The sequence below is a fragment of the Zonotrichia albicollis genome, chromosome 25, assembly GCF_047830755.1.
Source record: "Zonotrichia albicollis isolate bZonAlb1 chromosome 25, bZonAlb1.hap1, whole genome shotgun sequence".
Taxonomy (NCBI): domain Eukaryota; kingdom Metazoa; phylum Chordata; class Aves; order Passeriformes; family Passerellidae; genus Zonotrichia; species Zonotrichia albicollis.
The window spans coordinates 7,905,345-7,919,143 of NC_133843.1; the positions used below are offsets into that span (position 1 = coordinate 7,905,345).

At 46.1% G+C, this 13,799-nt stretch overlaps 1 protein-coding gene across 1 annotated transcript in view; it reads right to left on the bottom strand.

Annotated features, from left to right (window-relative positions):
• Positions 1–3,291: 3,291 nt before the first annotated feature.
• Positions 3,292–13,799, bottom strand: part of LOC102067810 (zinc finger and BTB domain-containing protein 40) — a 52,581-nt gene continuing 42,073 nt past the window's right edge. The window contains 2 exon segments of the mRNA XM_074558359.1: positions 3,292–4,910; positions 5,703–5,751. Of these exon segments, the coding sequence (XP_074414460.1) occupies positions 5,748–5,751 (4 nt within the window). The 3' untranslated portion in view covers positions 3,292–4,910; positions 5,703–5,747.

The following is a 13,799-nucleotide window of genomic DNA, read 5'->3' on the forward strand; positions in this document are numbered from 1 at the left end:
TGACCTTGGACACCTCCTTGAACATCTTCATGACTGTCCAACCTGCCTTGAATCTTCATGAACCACTAGAAGAGCTGGATAAGTGGATAAATTTCATTGTTTCCCCCTAGAATGCCATCCCTGGCTGCAGCTGCAGCCCCTTAGCTCCCTTCCCTGTGGGAACCTAGCTGGAAACCCAGTGCTCCTCATCCTCCTTCACAGTTTGGAGCCTTCTCAAAGAACTGGGAGAAAGGGTTAAAAATCTTTCTGAAAATTTCCCAAGCCAGAATTTTTAAAAATCAGTACATGAGTTTCAGGAGGAAAAATGTAAATAATTTAAAACTTCTTCTTTGTCATTGTTTGAAAAGTTTCATATTTTGATATTATTAGAAATTGGTAATAAGTTTATTACTAATTTTATTTATTGCTATTTAGTAGGACTTGTAAAGCCAATCTGTCTTAGTTTGAAAAGACAGGTGTCTGCTAAGGAAGGCAGGAGCCTCCCCCGAAGTTCAAAATGTAAACCCCCTCCGTCCAGATTATTATAATTTTGAAATTAGGGGCTTTCAGGCAAAGATATGGGAGTAGGAATAACTGTTCTTTATTAGGGAAGAAAATAAAAATAAAATTAAAAATGCAATAATATAAAACAACACTGCCAGAGTCAGAGCAGTCCCTGCCCCCTGTGTGTCAGGGCGGTGTCCCAGCCCCATCCCACGGGGGCTCAGCCCTCCTGCAGTGCCAGCTGTGGCTCTGCTGCAGCAGGGATCCTGCACAAGGGGGGAGTTTTCCTCTGCAGCTCCAGGGTTGCTGCAGATGGGCCTGGGCTCCCTCTGGCAATGCAGGGCAGCAGAAAGCTGCTCCTCTGGCAATGCAGGGGGCAAAGGCTGCCCTGGTGTCCCAAATCTCAGACTGGATCCAGGGAGGAATGCTTGGCTCCTACCCTGGGTGGAGCATCTCCCCATGGGATGCTGGAATTGGATCAGCCATGCAGGGACACTCACTGGCCATGGACAGCAGAGATCTCCTGGAGGGAGGATTGGCTGTGGGAGAGATCAAGAAAACTGCCCCATGAACAGCAGAGAACTGCCCCATCTCTAACAGATGGTGATAGAATGGACACCCTCAGCTACATCTTCTAACCTAAGACACCTTCCTAGGTGGAAAACTGCTTTTCCAGGGAAGTTCAAGAGCAGGAATAGTAATAACAGACCAGGAAAAGTGAACATTTTTTATAGTCGGAATTCTGCTCAGGGAGAAGCTCTCAATGAATTGACCCAATCCCAACTTTTGAAGGTTCAATTGTCAAAATCCTGGATTTGAAAGTCCACTCAGGAGTGCTGGAAGTGGATGCTTCCCTCTGCTCTAAATGGCAATTTGTAACCGGGGATGAGCAGTGGAAGATGCAGGAGACTCCCTGGACTGACATTGTCTTTCAGCTGTCAACCTCTTCCATCCTTTTCCAGAGAGAAATTTCCAGTTGCTCCACCTCATCTCCTTCCATGGAAATGCTATTCATATTCCTTACAAATGTTGAAATGTTGTGTTCCCTGTGCAGAACAAGCCTTCCCAGGATGTTTGGCACCATTTCAGCTTCTTATCTCCGGAAGATTCCCTGCCTGGGAATTCAGTAATCACCAAAACCCCTTTTTCCACATAGAAGTCACTCAGACATTCATCCAAATCTGCAAATAATGCAAATAATTCCGTGGCACCAGGAAAAGGTGCTGACTCCAGAGAGCTGGGAATCAGGGCCCAGTGTTGGTTTAAACACTCTGCATCGGATTGTGGAAAGAGGAATGAGCCAGAGCAAAATGGAAGGAAAACACGGGGAACTGAGGACCTTAATATGATGATGGGCAGAGAAGAGCTGTCTGGAAGTAGAGAACAGGGAAATACAGGTCCTGCACCTGGGGAGAAACAACCACCCCAGGCTGGGGGGGACCTGCTGGAGCAGCTCTGTGGAGAAGGACCCAGGTACAACAAGGTGTCTGCCCAGCAGAGCGACCTGGGTACAAAGAGCCAATGGGATCCTGGGACCATCAGGAAGAGCATTCCCAGCAGGTCAGCCAGTGATCCTGCCGCTCTGCCCAGCCCTGGGAGGTACCTCTGGGGTGCTGTGTCCAGCTCTGGATCCTCAGCACAGCAGGGACAGGAGCTCCTGGAGCAGGGCCAGCTCAGGCTGTGAGGATGAGGAGGGCCTGGAGCATCTGGGTGACCAGGAAAGGCTGAGGGAGCTGGGGCTGCTCAGGCTGGAGAGGAGCCCCAGCTGAGAGGGGCCCTCAGCCCTGGGTGTCCCTGTGTGCAGGGAGGGGCAGAGCAGGGCCCAGGCTCTGCTCCAGGAGCCCAGCCATGGCACCAGAGCCACGGGCAGGGCCTGAGCCCAGCAATTCTCCCTGCACAGGAGGCACAACTTCTTCTCTGTGCAGTGCCCAGCCCTGAGTAGAGCCCGGAGAGGCTGTGGAGTCTCCTCCCTGGGGAATTCCAGAGCTGTGTGAACATAATCCTATGCCCTGTGCTCTGGGATGGCCCTGCTGAAGCAGGGAGGGGGCACCAGTGACCCACTGTAGATCCTCCAATCTGACCCATCCTGGCACCAGTGACCCACTGTAGTCCCTGCAATCTGACCCATCTTGGCACCAGTGACCCACTGTAGATCCTCCAATCTGACCCATCCTGGAGGATCCCTCTTCCCATTCCGGGAGTGCAGTGGAGCCTGTGCTGACCCTGGAGCCATCGGAGCTGTGCTGCATTCCCATCCGTCCTCTCCTTCCTCACCTCCTGCAAGGAGAGAACAGCTGTGTTTTCCTGCCATCTCTTGGGGCTCTTTCATACCTCACCAAATATCATTGCAGAGAGACAAATCACTGTGTTTACAGTGCTCTGTTTACAGAAGATGCTCTCAATTTAGGGTTTTTATTATGATACTTGATTTTTATGGCTCTCTGCACGATCTGTTTGTTTGCATTAATTTGAGTCAAAGGTTTCATAATCTGATTTTGGGGAGCAGGGCTTGGGAAGAACTTACAAAAAAACTCAGAGTCCAGCAATGCACCTGCATTCCTGGGCACTGGCTGGGTTTGCTCCTTGATTCTCAACTTCTTCCTTTCCCAGGGCTTTTTCTGGAGAAGAAAGGTTCTGATGGATCTGTGGCCAGGAAAAGGGACAGTAAAGGTAACACAAGAAGGACTTTGAAGACTTGTTCCTTAACTTTTAAAAGTGTTCCCTGGCTGTGCCCTGTGACCCAGGACCTGCCTGTTCATGAGTTTAAGAGGTCCACAGTTACAAAGCAGAGTGATGCAGACTCCCCAGGCAGGTGCAAGAGAGAACTCTTTATTGCAAAACCTGGACTTTTTAAGCAGTTAGGCCTTTATCAGTTACATTCCATTTAAACACAACAAATGTTATTCAACTAATCACCATAAACCACAATGTGAACATGTAGTAGTTATACAACTTATTTTTATACCTCTAATTCATCTGAGTCACTTTCCCATAGTCCTTTTCTACTTAGTCAAAGTAATAGGCCTGAGCGTATTTTTAAAAGGATAACAAGGCCCTTATTTTGTAAAGTTTTACCAATATGCAACATCTCCCCCTTTGTTTTTTATGCTAAGGTTTCATGTACCCTAATGCCAAAACAGTCTGCACCTGTAAGGCCATAATCTTATTAAGACTATTACTGGTCATCTGCTGGACACAGGATAAGACACAAGGAACACAGATCACAATCAATAAAAAACCCATCAAATATAACCATGCCACTGGCAAAGACACTCACAGCAGAGGAAAACAGAAAGATGGTGTCCAATGTCCCCAGGAAGTGGAAAGAAATGGCTCCTCTTCCAAAGTTCATATGGCTGGAGCTCAGAGGCCATGCTGTTTAGGTAGGAGGAAGTCCATTAGATAGAAATGCTGTCTTTGACATTACTGAATGTCCTTCTGGAAGCATGGAACAGGGAATAACTGAAGAAGGTCAGCAGGAACACAATAAAGTGACAGAGAGTGCAGTGCAACACAAGCAGGCTGCCTTCATGAGCTTCCAGACAAGGCCATGTCCTGGCAGTCCTACCCCTGCTCCTGCATTGGCACCAGGGCTGGGCTGTGATTAGGTCATTTCTCCTCTCACTGGGCCTCATCTCCTCAGAGGCTATCAGTGTTTGTCCAGACAAGCAGGTAACCACTTTAGACCTGTTTGCAATAAAAACACATGCCTATGTCCTCCCCTAGGTTAGTAAATCAGCTCGGCCTTGCCATTGCACATCCAGTTGTAGATCCTTATGTAAAACTTCTAGAAACCGGTTCTGTCATGGCCAGCATTGTTCAGAGTGTCGCAACCTTCCCGAAGAAGTGTCTTGATAAAGACACCTGGGGGGGCACAGGCATGTCTGTGCTCACACCAGGTGATTTCAGCTTTTCTACGATCCAGTCAATCCAGAAGGAGAGACAGGGTCACAGTGTGGTGTTCCAAGGAGACCCTTTATTGAGCTTCCTCCTCAAAGCCATGGAAGAACAAAAGAGCCACTCAGGCACCGACAGCAACGGTTTATATAGGGATCTCGAGGGGTGGGACAGAACACCATGGCCAATGGGATGAGGGCACAGGGGTGGAGCAAGGTGGAAGGGCCAATGGGAAACAAGGAATCGGCATAAAAACCAAGGAGCGCAGCGGGACGCTCTTTTTGCTCACCATACCAAAGGGGTTGGGGTTTAGGGGTTGGTCCTCCAGGGAAGCTCAGCAGGCTTTTGCTTGGCCAGATTTCTGGCCTCCACAGGTTCTGTATCTGCAAATCTTCAGAGCAGTAACACTCTGTCGGGGATCAAAATTGATGATCTGCTTTCAGAAATTCTTGTATAAGTATTGCATTATCTAAATGTTCTTGAGGAGCCATATTCCCCCTTCTTTGTTTTTTCAACATGCGCGTCTCTCACTATGAACACGAAGGCAACATAAAAGTAAAGCAATGCATGAGGCAAAGCAATAAACTCACACCAAGCAAAAATAAGCAAGGTAATACATGTAATAATTAGCACACAAGAAAAAGCATTGTTATTTAGAATGATGCATCATCAATTGCCTAAATACTGTACCATCACTGAGAGTCTGCAATAGATGGCAAACCCTGATTCACAGTGAGGACCCAGAGAACCATTCCTGGGAAAAGTTTCTAGGTTTACCTCAAAAGGGGGTCCAGCTTTTATAAGCCCAAATTGGCAAGTCAAAGTGACCTGAGTACAGTTTTCATGCAGAAAATACCTGGGTCTGTTGGCATACTTCCAACCAGCTAGGGCTGGGGCTTGGCCAGGGTGAAGGCCTTAACTGGAAGGCTTTCCCTAACATATCCTATGAACAAGCCTTTAGTAATAGCAGTTAGGAAAGTTCCTTAAAATTATACATGTCCTTCAGATAGCTACCAATGGTACGGGAAAGTTTGTAAAGCAGCTGGCATTGTCATTCATCCTTAGCTAAGCAGTCAATGGTATCACAAACATAGTCCAAACAACCAAAGCAATGCATGTGCCAACCTCAAATAATATCCTATGGATAATGCCCATTATGAAAAGTCAGTGAATTCACACTGTGACGTCCACAACATATTCAGAATCATTAATACATCAACAGTAACCATCCTTAGAAGTTGAGAGTATGTTTTTCCACACATGTATGCATATATGAAAATAAAGCAAAATAAAAGTAAGAAACAAAGTTCTAAACGGCTTACAATTAATAGCAGCCATAATTTGGAATTGTTACTCATTCCTCTGTGTTACCTATGGAAGATAAAACAGCAAAGATTGTTATGAATAATTACGTTAATTGATCAATGTAGAATGTTTAAACCCATAGAATTTTCTTTGAAATTAAGGATCTAATAAACTGCATCCTCACATATTTTTGCACAACCTAGTATCTTATATTCTTAAACAGTTGCTTACCAAATTCTTCATCATAATTGTTTCAGTCAGTTCCATCTTGTCCTATAACAAAATAACTGTATCTTGTAATTTAAATGAGCACATTTCAACAGATCTTAAACTTAACATCACCCAAACATAACAAAAAGTACCCCTAACAAAATTTAAAGTTAACATTACTGAAACTGAACAGAAATTAATCTTAATAGAATTTAAACTTAACAGAGCTTAAAATAATGGACTTAAACTGAACAACACTTCACTTAAACTTGACAGAAACTAAACTTAACAGAACTTAACCTTAACAGAACTTAAATTTAACAGAACCTAAACTTGGCAGAACTTAAATGAATTTAAAGAACTTTAAATTTACAGAACATAAACCTAACATCACTTAAATTTAACAGAACTTAAAACTTAACATCACTTGAATTTCACAACACTTAAGAGATATGAACCTCAACATCACTGAAACATAACAGAACTGAAAATTAACATCACTTAAATTTAACAAAACTAAAGTTAGAGTTGAGAGTGTTCCTTTAAAAGTTTCAGAAACAAAAGAATTTAACTAACTTTGACTCCATCATTACAAGAAAGCTGTTGAAAATTTATCATACAACAGTTAAGCATCAATGAACAATATGCAGGCAACCAACTGATTTGTAACTTAAACAGCAGCGACATGGGTTTACTGGAGAGATTATAAAGGTGTGGCAAATGCATTTATGATGCATTAAATGATTATATATTATTTATTTTTGAGAATAGCTCATGGTAAGTGCAAATATTATTGAAAATACTTGTTCACAGTCAGGACTTTTCTGGTGTAAGTTTGCCAGGGTTTATTCAGGTGCAGCTTTACTCAGAAAAATGACAACAGTGTATATCTTGCCAAATTGTACTTTAAACCTGTTCAGTTCCAAGATGGTAAGACAGCTTTTCAAGACTGTCTGTACAGTAGATTTTGGACTATTAAAGGTAATGAGATATAAATATTTAGGAATAAAACATCAAGGACCTATATAATACTGCCACGAGTTTTGCACATGTAGCTCAGTTAGGTCAGTCAGTGTGTAAGACTGACATGTGGGACTAAACAGCTACAAAGTCATGGTTTCAGATTATTCTAAAGGAATGAGCAAATGTTTACTGTACTTGTGGTCCATCAATTTAAACTGTTTTAATATCAACTCCAATTTATAAGTGGCAAGGAAGAATAACTATGTTTGAATCACTAAATAGCTGTAACTAACCAAAATGCTGTCACGTGTGTCTTCATGGCAAAAGATTCACAATAAAATTACTTTATCAAAGCTGTGAGGTAAAAAGCAAGTGAACAGGTGAAGCCAGCACAATTCTGCCTGCCTTTACAGTAGAGAGTCATGAGCTAATTATATCTAATTCTCTAATAGCTTCTGCAGATAACACACAGGGTTTGCCTTCAAGTGAGCACAGGAATGCCTGATTTATGAGTGGCATTAATTGCTGTGGCTTAACACTGTGTTACATTCATATCCACCTGAAATATTTCCAAGGAGGGATCTACTGAATTTTCTAAGGAGCCACAGTATCTTACAAATATGAATCTTCCTGTCCACGAACTAAAACATTAGGCACATAGTGATAAATGTGGCTCTTAGTGTATCGATTTGCAAATATTTTTCCAGGTATACAAATTTCTAATTTTCATGGTAACAGCTAACATCATTATAACTTAGAAATGATTGGTATTAATTCAGTCCAATCAGACTTTTAAATCGAAATTCCTGAAAAGGGAGTATTCATCCCACATGGCAAGTTTTACCATTCATGCACTGTATCAGCATTTCTGTTGAAGAATTTAGACCTTGCTAAGCAGCCTCAAAGCAAGAAATTACATAAAGCAAACAGCATGTGGAATGACACTACCTTCACACACACCTAGCCTTGCATCTCTCCAGTAAACAATTCTGTCAAAATCCACAGCTCACTGAAAAAACAAGGTTAGTTTTAACAGAGTTCTGGTAATGATGTTTGTGTTCTGGGGTTTGAGTGTGCAGCATCACCTGTTAACTGAATGACAGTCTCCTGTCCCACTCTCCACAGGTCTCTGATAACAGAGTATCCTAAGTCCTTGTAAGCAGGTGGGCACACAGTAATAACCAACAGATCTGCATGTTTCAATGTGTCCTCTTGCCATTCTGACAGTGATGTGCTGCAGCACCAGCATTCCGGGTAGGCTATAACTCTGCCATGTGCCCCTGAGTTACAGTTCCAGGGTTGGAAGAGTAGGCTGAGACAGGAGCTACATGGATGCTGAGTTCACCTGCGTGGTGCTCCTGGGACACTCATTGCTGCACTGAGACAGAGCTTCAAGAAGGTACAGCCTCTGAGCAGGGGAAAGCCTCTTCCCCAAAGGGATGGATGGGGACAGGAGGCGGCAGAGGATGAACCAAAGCAATGGCACCAGTTCTGGAGACTGGGAGAAATAGCTGCAGATGTAGTTGGACTGCATCTCTCAGTGCAAATCCCAAACCAGTGCCAACATGTAACAGAAACACACTCCTGCCATTGCAGCTGCATGGTGTGGAGAGAGACCAGCAGCAACACCATCAAGATTTGCCCAGGAGCTGCTTGAGAAGAGGCTGCAAATAGTGCCTATGGTCTTTACTGCTAAATGAGCCTTTGCTGCTAAATTCCTAAGGGCCTCCTTCTGTGGCCCTTAGGAATGGTAAATTTGGCATTACTCAGCAAAGAGCCCCAGCTTTTCCCCTGCTGCAGGGTGGCACATGCCATCCTGGAACTCCTCTAAGGGGTCTGCAGCTGCAGACCTGCATCAGCAGGGGGGTGTTGAGAGAAAATAGAGTTAGATGGGACAGGTAAACTGCACCTACAAGAAAAGTCTGGAATGGGCTCCCCCCAGGACCTATGAGCACCCAGAAGCAAAATGTGTAGATTCTGATTAAACTGCAGAAAATCGTTTACATGCAACTGAGGTCCTTTGCACAATCTAAAACATAAAAGACAGTTTTGGACACCAGGTTTCCAGGTCACATTCTGCTGGAGAAGCAGAGGCATCTTTCAGATCCAGAGGATCCTCAGCTGCAGGGAAATGGCCCTGGGAGCCTGTGATGTTGGATCTAAGTCCCTTTGGGCTGTCTGCAGAAGCAGGGGAGAGGGAGAGCAACATGTAATCAGCAGATTAACTTTGTGTCAGAGCAGAAAAACCCCTGAAGCAGCTGCTGGTCCACAGCTGGAGCAGAGAGCCTGCCCTGAGCAAGGCAAACTTTGCTGTCACGCTGCAGACATCATTTGAGGCTCGCTGGCTGGGCACCGTGTCTCCCCTCCATCATTTTAAGAGACAGAGAGAGGAGATGGTTTCTTCCTCCTGAAAGATAAATGCCTCCAGATTGTAGCCACTCGACAAGTCCACTGAAATTCATCAGTTCTGACTTGAAATGAAAGCTGTAATAAATCTCCCTGTTGAATAGGAGATCAAAGGCAGATCATTAGAGTTCTTGGATTACCCAGTGAGAGTGCACTTCCATCAGCCACCGTGCTGCCAGTCCCCCGTGTCCAGAACGACCCCTTTGACAGTGCAGCTTTGACTGTAAAGAAAAGGACAGCTTTCCTATGAGAAGGTCTGGGTTGTGCCCCTCTCCTTTATCCACCTGTTCCTTGACTTCTGTCGGACAGCTCTGTGAGGCTTGTGTCCACACCCTTGGTAGCCACAAGAATGGAGTGTGGCGTTGCTCCACCCCACAGGCACAGCAGAAGAATTTGGTGTTGGCCAAGGCCTCAGTGAAAGCTCTTCCCCACATCAAAAACTTCCTGCATTTTCTTTCCAGGGAAGGGAAGTCCTCCCCAAGACTTGGGAACTATCCCAGCTCAGCTGCTCTTCTTTAATTGAAGACAGACCTCAAAACTGCAAACCAGAGCCCTGCAAACCCTTCAGTGGGACCAGGTGTCCATATCACTCCTCTCTCTGGAGGGACGTAGGATGTTGTACTGATTTTACACTCTGTTCTGAGGATTCCCAGCAGGAATCAGGAGCAATCTCTATCTCAGCCTCTCAAAACATATTTGTTTGCAACAGCCTATGATATGGCCACAGTCTCAATAAGCTCCTCGGGGAAAACATCCCCTTTATCTCTGCTTGGGCCATGAGATCCCGAACTCAGCCAGCCCCTGGGCTTCCTGCTTTCTCATTTCAATCTCAGTAGCCATGTTCACACATCCAAGCTGGCACCCGTATATGGGTGCAGGGGAAGGTTGTGCAGGAGGAGCATAAGGTAGGGAGGTTTCAAGCTGCAGGTGGTGGCATCCTATCAGCAATACAGCTGCTGGTCCACTCTTCCTGGTTCCTTGGTCCTGTCAGGGAGGATCTTCTCCCAGCCTAATGCTGATCTGGTGAGACAGTTGTGCCTAAGCCAGCTGGAGGATGCTGGAGAGCAAATTCTCTAAATACTAACAGCATAAGGCAAGTAGGTATTTTCCAATGCCCTGACCTGTGGATTGCGATATTTTCACCAGAACAAGCTGGAAAACATCATCTGATGTCCCTGGATCAGCACAGTTGGGACACAGACTTTTCATCACTGCAGCAGAGCTGGATCTGGGCTGTGGGCTGCATGCCCAGCAGTGCCTGGGGACAGCAAGGGGACCAGGCCCTGCAGAAGCCACAAAGAGGGAACTTTATCTCCATGCAAAACGTGTTGCACACAACAGAATGAATTTCATCCCTGGAAAGATTTTTTCCCCCTGAGACCAGGTTTGCTGAGCTTAGGTCTGAAATGAGGGACCATAATAAGTCCATTAGCTTCAGAGGAGTTATCCTGAGCACATATTCGGCCTGTGATCCTTCATTTTACAAAGGGCTAAACATGGAGAGGATATAGCAGCGGAAGAAAGAGAACCTCTGCCATTTTGCACGGCTGTGATGTGAAAATCAGTGCTGGGGTGAAAGTGGGGTTATGTAGGACTTATTTCACTGACTGAAATACGTGATCCTGGTAATCAAGCTTCTCATGCTGTAGCTGCTCTTTGTTCTGCAGGATGGGGCATGGGGTGTCTTACACCAAAGAGTGTCTGGGGACATGGAGTATGTGTGTTGGGGGTGTCCCATGACATTGGAAGTCCTGCAGCTGGGTATCCTGTGATACACCCTACCAAACAAGTTATCCTCAGTTGCAGGGTATCCCACAGAATGGAAAGTCCTGACAACACAGATATTGATACAAGACATTGAGCACCCTGAGAAGAGACACTTTGGGTGGACTTTTACTGGATACCAGCCTGGCTGGCTGCAGGGAAATATCTGCAGCTGGCAGAAAGCCTCAAAAATGGTCCCAGCACTGGGGCTCCAATAATGAAGAAACAACCCTGCAATTTGTATCTGAGCCCAGAGTTTTGGACTCATGGTCTGACTTCTGAAGTGCAAACCACTGGAGCAGCCCCAGCCCTTTATGTCACCTCGAGCACAGAAGGTTTCCTGGACCCCCAAGCACAGCTCCCGCCGGACACTCGCACAGATGAAACTGCTGAGCAAGATCAAACACAAACCATTCCCCAGGCTTCCCCCCCACCACCCCCGACTGCTCCAGCTGCCTGCTAATCCCTCTGACTGAAAGGGAACCTGAACCCTGAGTGGTTTTGTGCACTGGGAAATGGAGCTGAGCCCCTAAACCCTCTTTGTGCTGGGATAATGGTCCCGGTGCCCTCCATCCCCACACTGTCCCCATCCCCACTGGCACTGACCAGCCAGGAAGATGAGCTGTGGAGCTGTCACCACTCTGAGCTGCAATCCAGCATAAACCAAACTTTTTGTTTGAGGTAGTAGTTTGAAAAAAAAAAAAGCAAAAAAAAAAAGCATATGTCTTTGATCTTGAATAAAGCTTTTATCACAGCGCCTTCAGTCCCGGTGAGCGAAGGGGATTATCTTTCTTTCGCACAAAAGTTCACCTCCCAGTGCAGGTCACGGGAGGAAGATTTCATTGGAGTGGGAGGCGTTTTCTCCAGGGCATTCACCTCAAGTCCAGCAGGCAGCTGCTCCCAGGGAAACCTTTTTATGAGCTAACCTACTGCCTCAAATCCTTTCACATGCAAAGGGAACAAAAATAAGAACCCTCCAGAAGAAAGAAGTAGACGCAAACTCCCTGACAATCACTGCCAGCCTCATTTAGCAGCAAAGACCTCAGCTCAGCATCCTGCCAGCTCTGCTAACTCCCAGTGAACAGCTAGGACTCAGGGAAGTAATTTGAGACAGTATCCTCGCCCAAATCCAGCCTGCATGCAGAGTAGGGACTGGATTTAGCCTTGGGCAGGGTCTGCTCTGGATCTGGCCCAGGGTGTCCCCATGATGCTGCTCCCCATGTCAGGCAGGCTGATCCATGAGGATCATCCCTTTACCCACAACAGGTTAATGCCAGAGGTGTTTGCTGCCTGGAATGGGGCTCATTACCTGAGCTCTGGGCAGCCTCCCTGCCCTCACCTGCCCTGCCTATGCATCAGACAGGCAGTGCTGGATAATGGGATTTACTGATAGTGCCTCAAAACTGCCGCCTGTTCCCAGGGTCTGGCAAGAACTGGGGGCAAGAGGCAGCATCACCAGCACACTGTAACCTGCCCTTGGGGGCACACAGGTAGGCAGGGATGCCTGAGGTGCAGCACCCACCTCCACTCTCCTACAGCCTTCAGGAGCCTTGGGGAGCAGGGTGCTGCCCTGTCAAGGAAGGGTGTTGTGGTGGTAGAGGCCCAAGTTCTCCCACTCCCATGGACAGGGACATTAATGAAAGTGACAAATATACTTTGACATCAATTATGTTGCTTTCTTGTTCAGCCAAGAAGTAATTAACTTAAGTGAAGCAATTAGGTAAACTTATCAAGTGAAGTTTGCAGCACCTTAAACAAGCAGCTAATTGGCATAGGAAGGAGTGGAGATAAAAGGATATAGGATGAAACTCCCAAAAGGGGCCTGGAGGTCCCCAGGGGCTGAGGCTGCTGCAGGCATCAGTTCAAGGGGGAAATCCTGTAACGGGAATGTCTGGAATGAAGCATCCCTCCTCCCATCTGTACCTCTGAAATTGTCCCTCCTGCTCTTCTCAGGACACAGGCAAGAGGAAAAGACACAGCCCCAGGAGTCTGCTAAGAGCAGTGGTAAGAGATGAAGGGATCGATGGGGACCCCCACTGTGTACAAGAGACTGTACAAGCAGGTCTCAAAGCATTTGCTGATTATAACAGGTAAGGCAGAAGATGGACATGGACACTCAGTGATGGACTCCCTGCAGGGACAGCAAAGACACAAGTGGCTGTGTCTCATTCTCAGCCTTCTTCACTAGAGGAGCAAGACGGGCTGGGGTGTTCTGCTGCGACAGATGGTCACAGGGCTCTGTCCCATGGAAAGGTGGGACAGAGGCATGGAGAGAAGTGTCATGGCCCAGAAATACTCCTGGAAGCCTGTGTGCTCCCAGGACCCCATCACTTTATAAAAGACATAAAATTCTGAAAAAGGTCCCTCAAGAATGACAGAGAATCAGCACAGCCACGCCAGGCACCAGCCCCCTGTCATGTTTGGAAATGGATGGTGTCCCCCGGCCAGTGCCACTCCCTCAGGCAGCTGGTGCCACCATACCCCTCTGCTGTGTCCAGTCCACTGCCCTACCTTTCAAGTCAATGAGCTGCTAAATTTTAAGATCTGATTACCAGATTTCAGAAGAATCCATGGCACAATCCACTTTTAAAGGTTGCTAAGGTGTCAAATCAACATGCAATACTATAAATCATTAATGCACCCCTGTGTTGCAATGAAGCTGGAATATTTTAATCACTGAATAATGAAGTCAATACTCACAAATCTCAGCTGTCATTAGAAATTCACATGCCTCTGTGCACCCTGCTGGAGAGGAAATTTTGCAAGTGGAC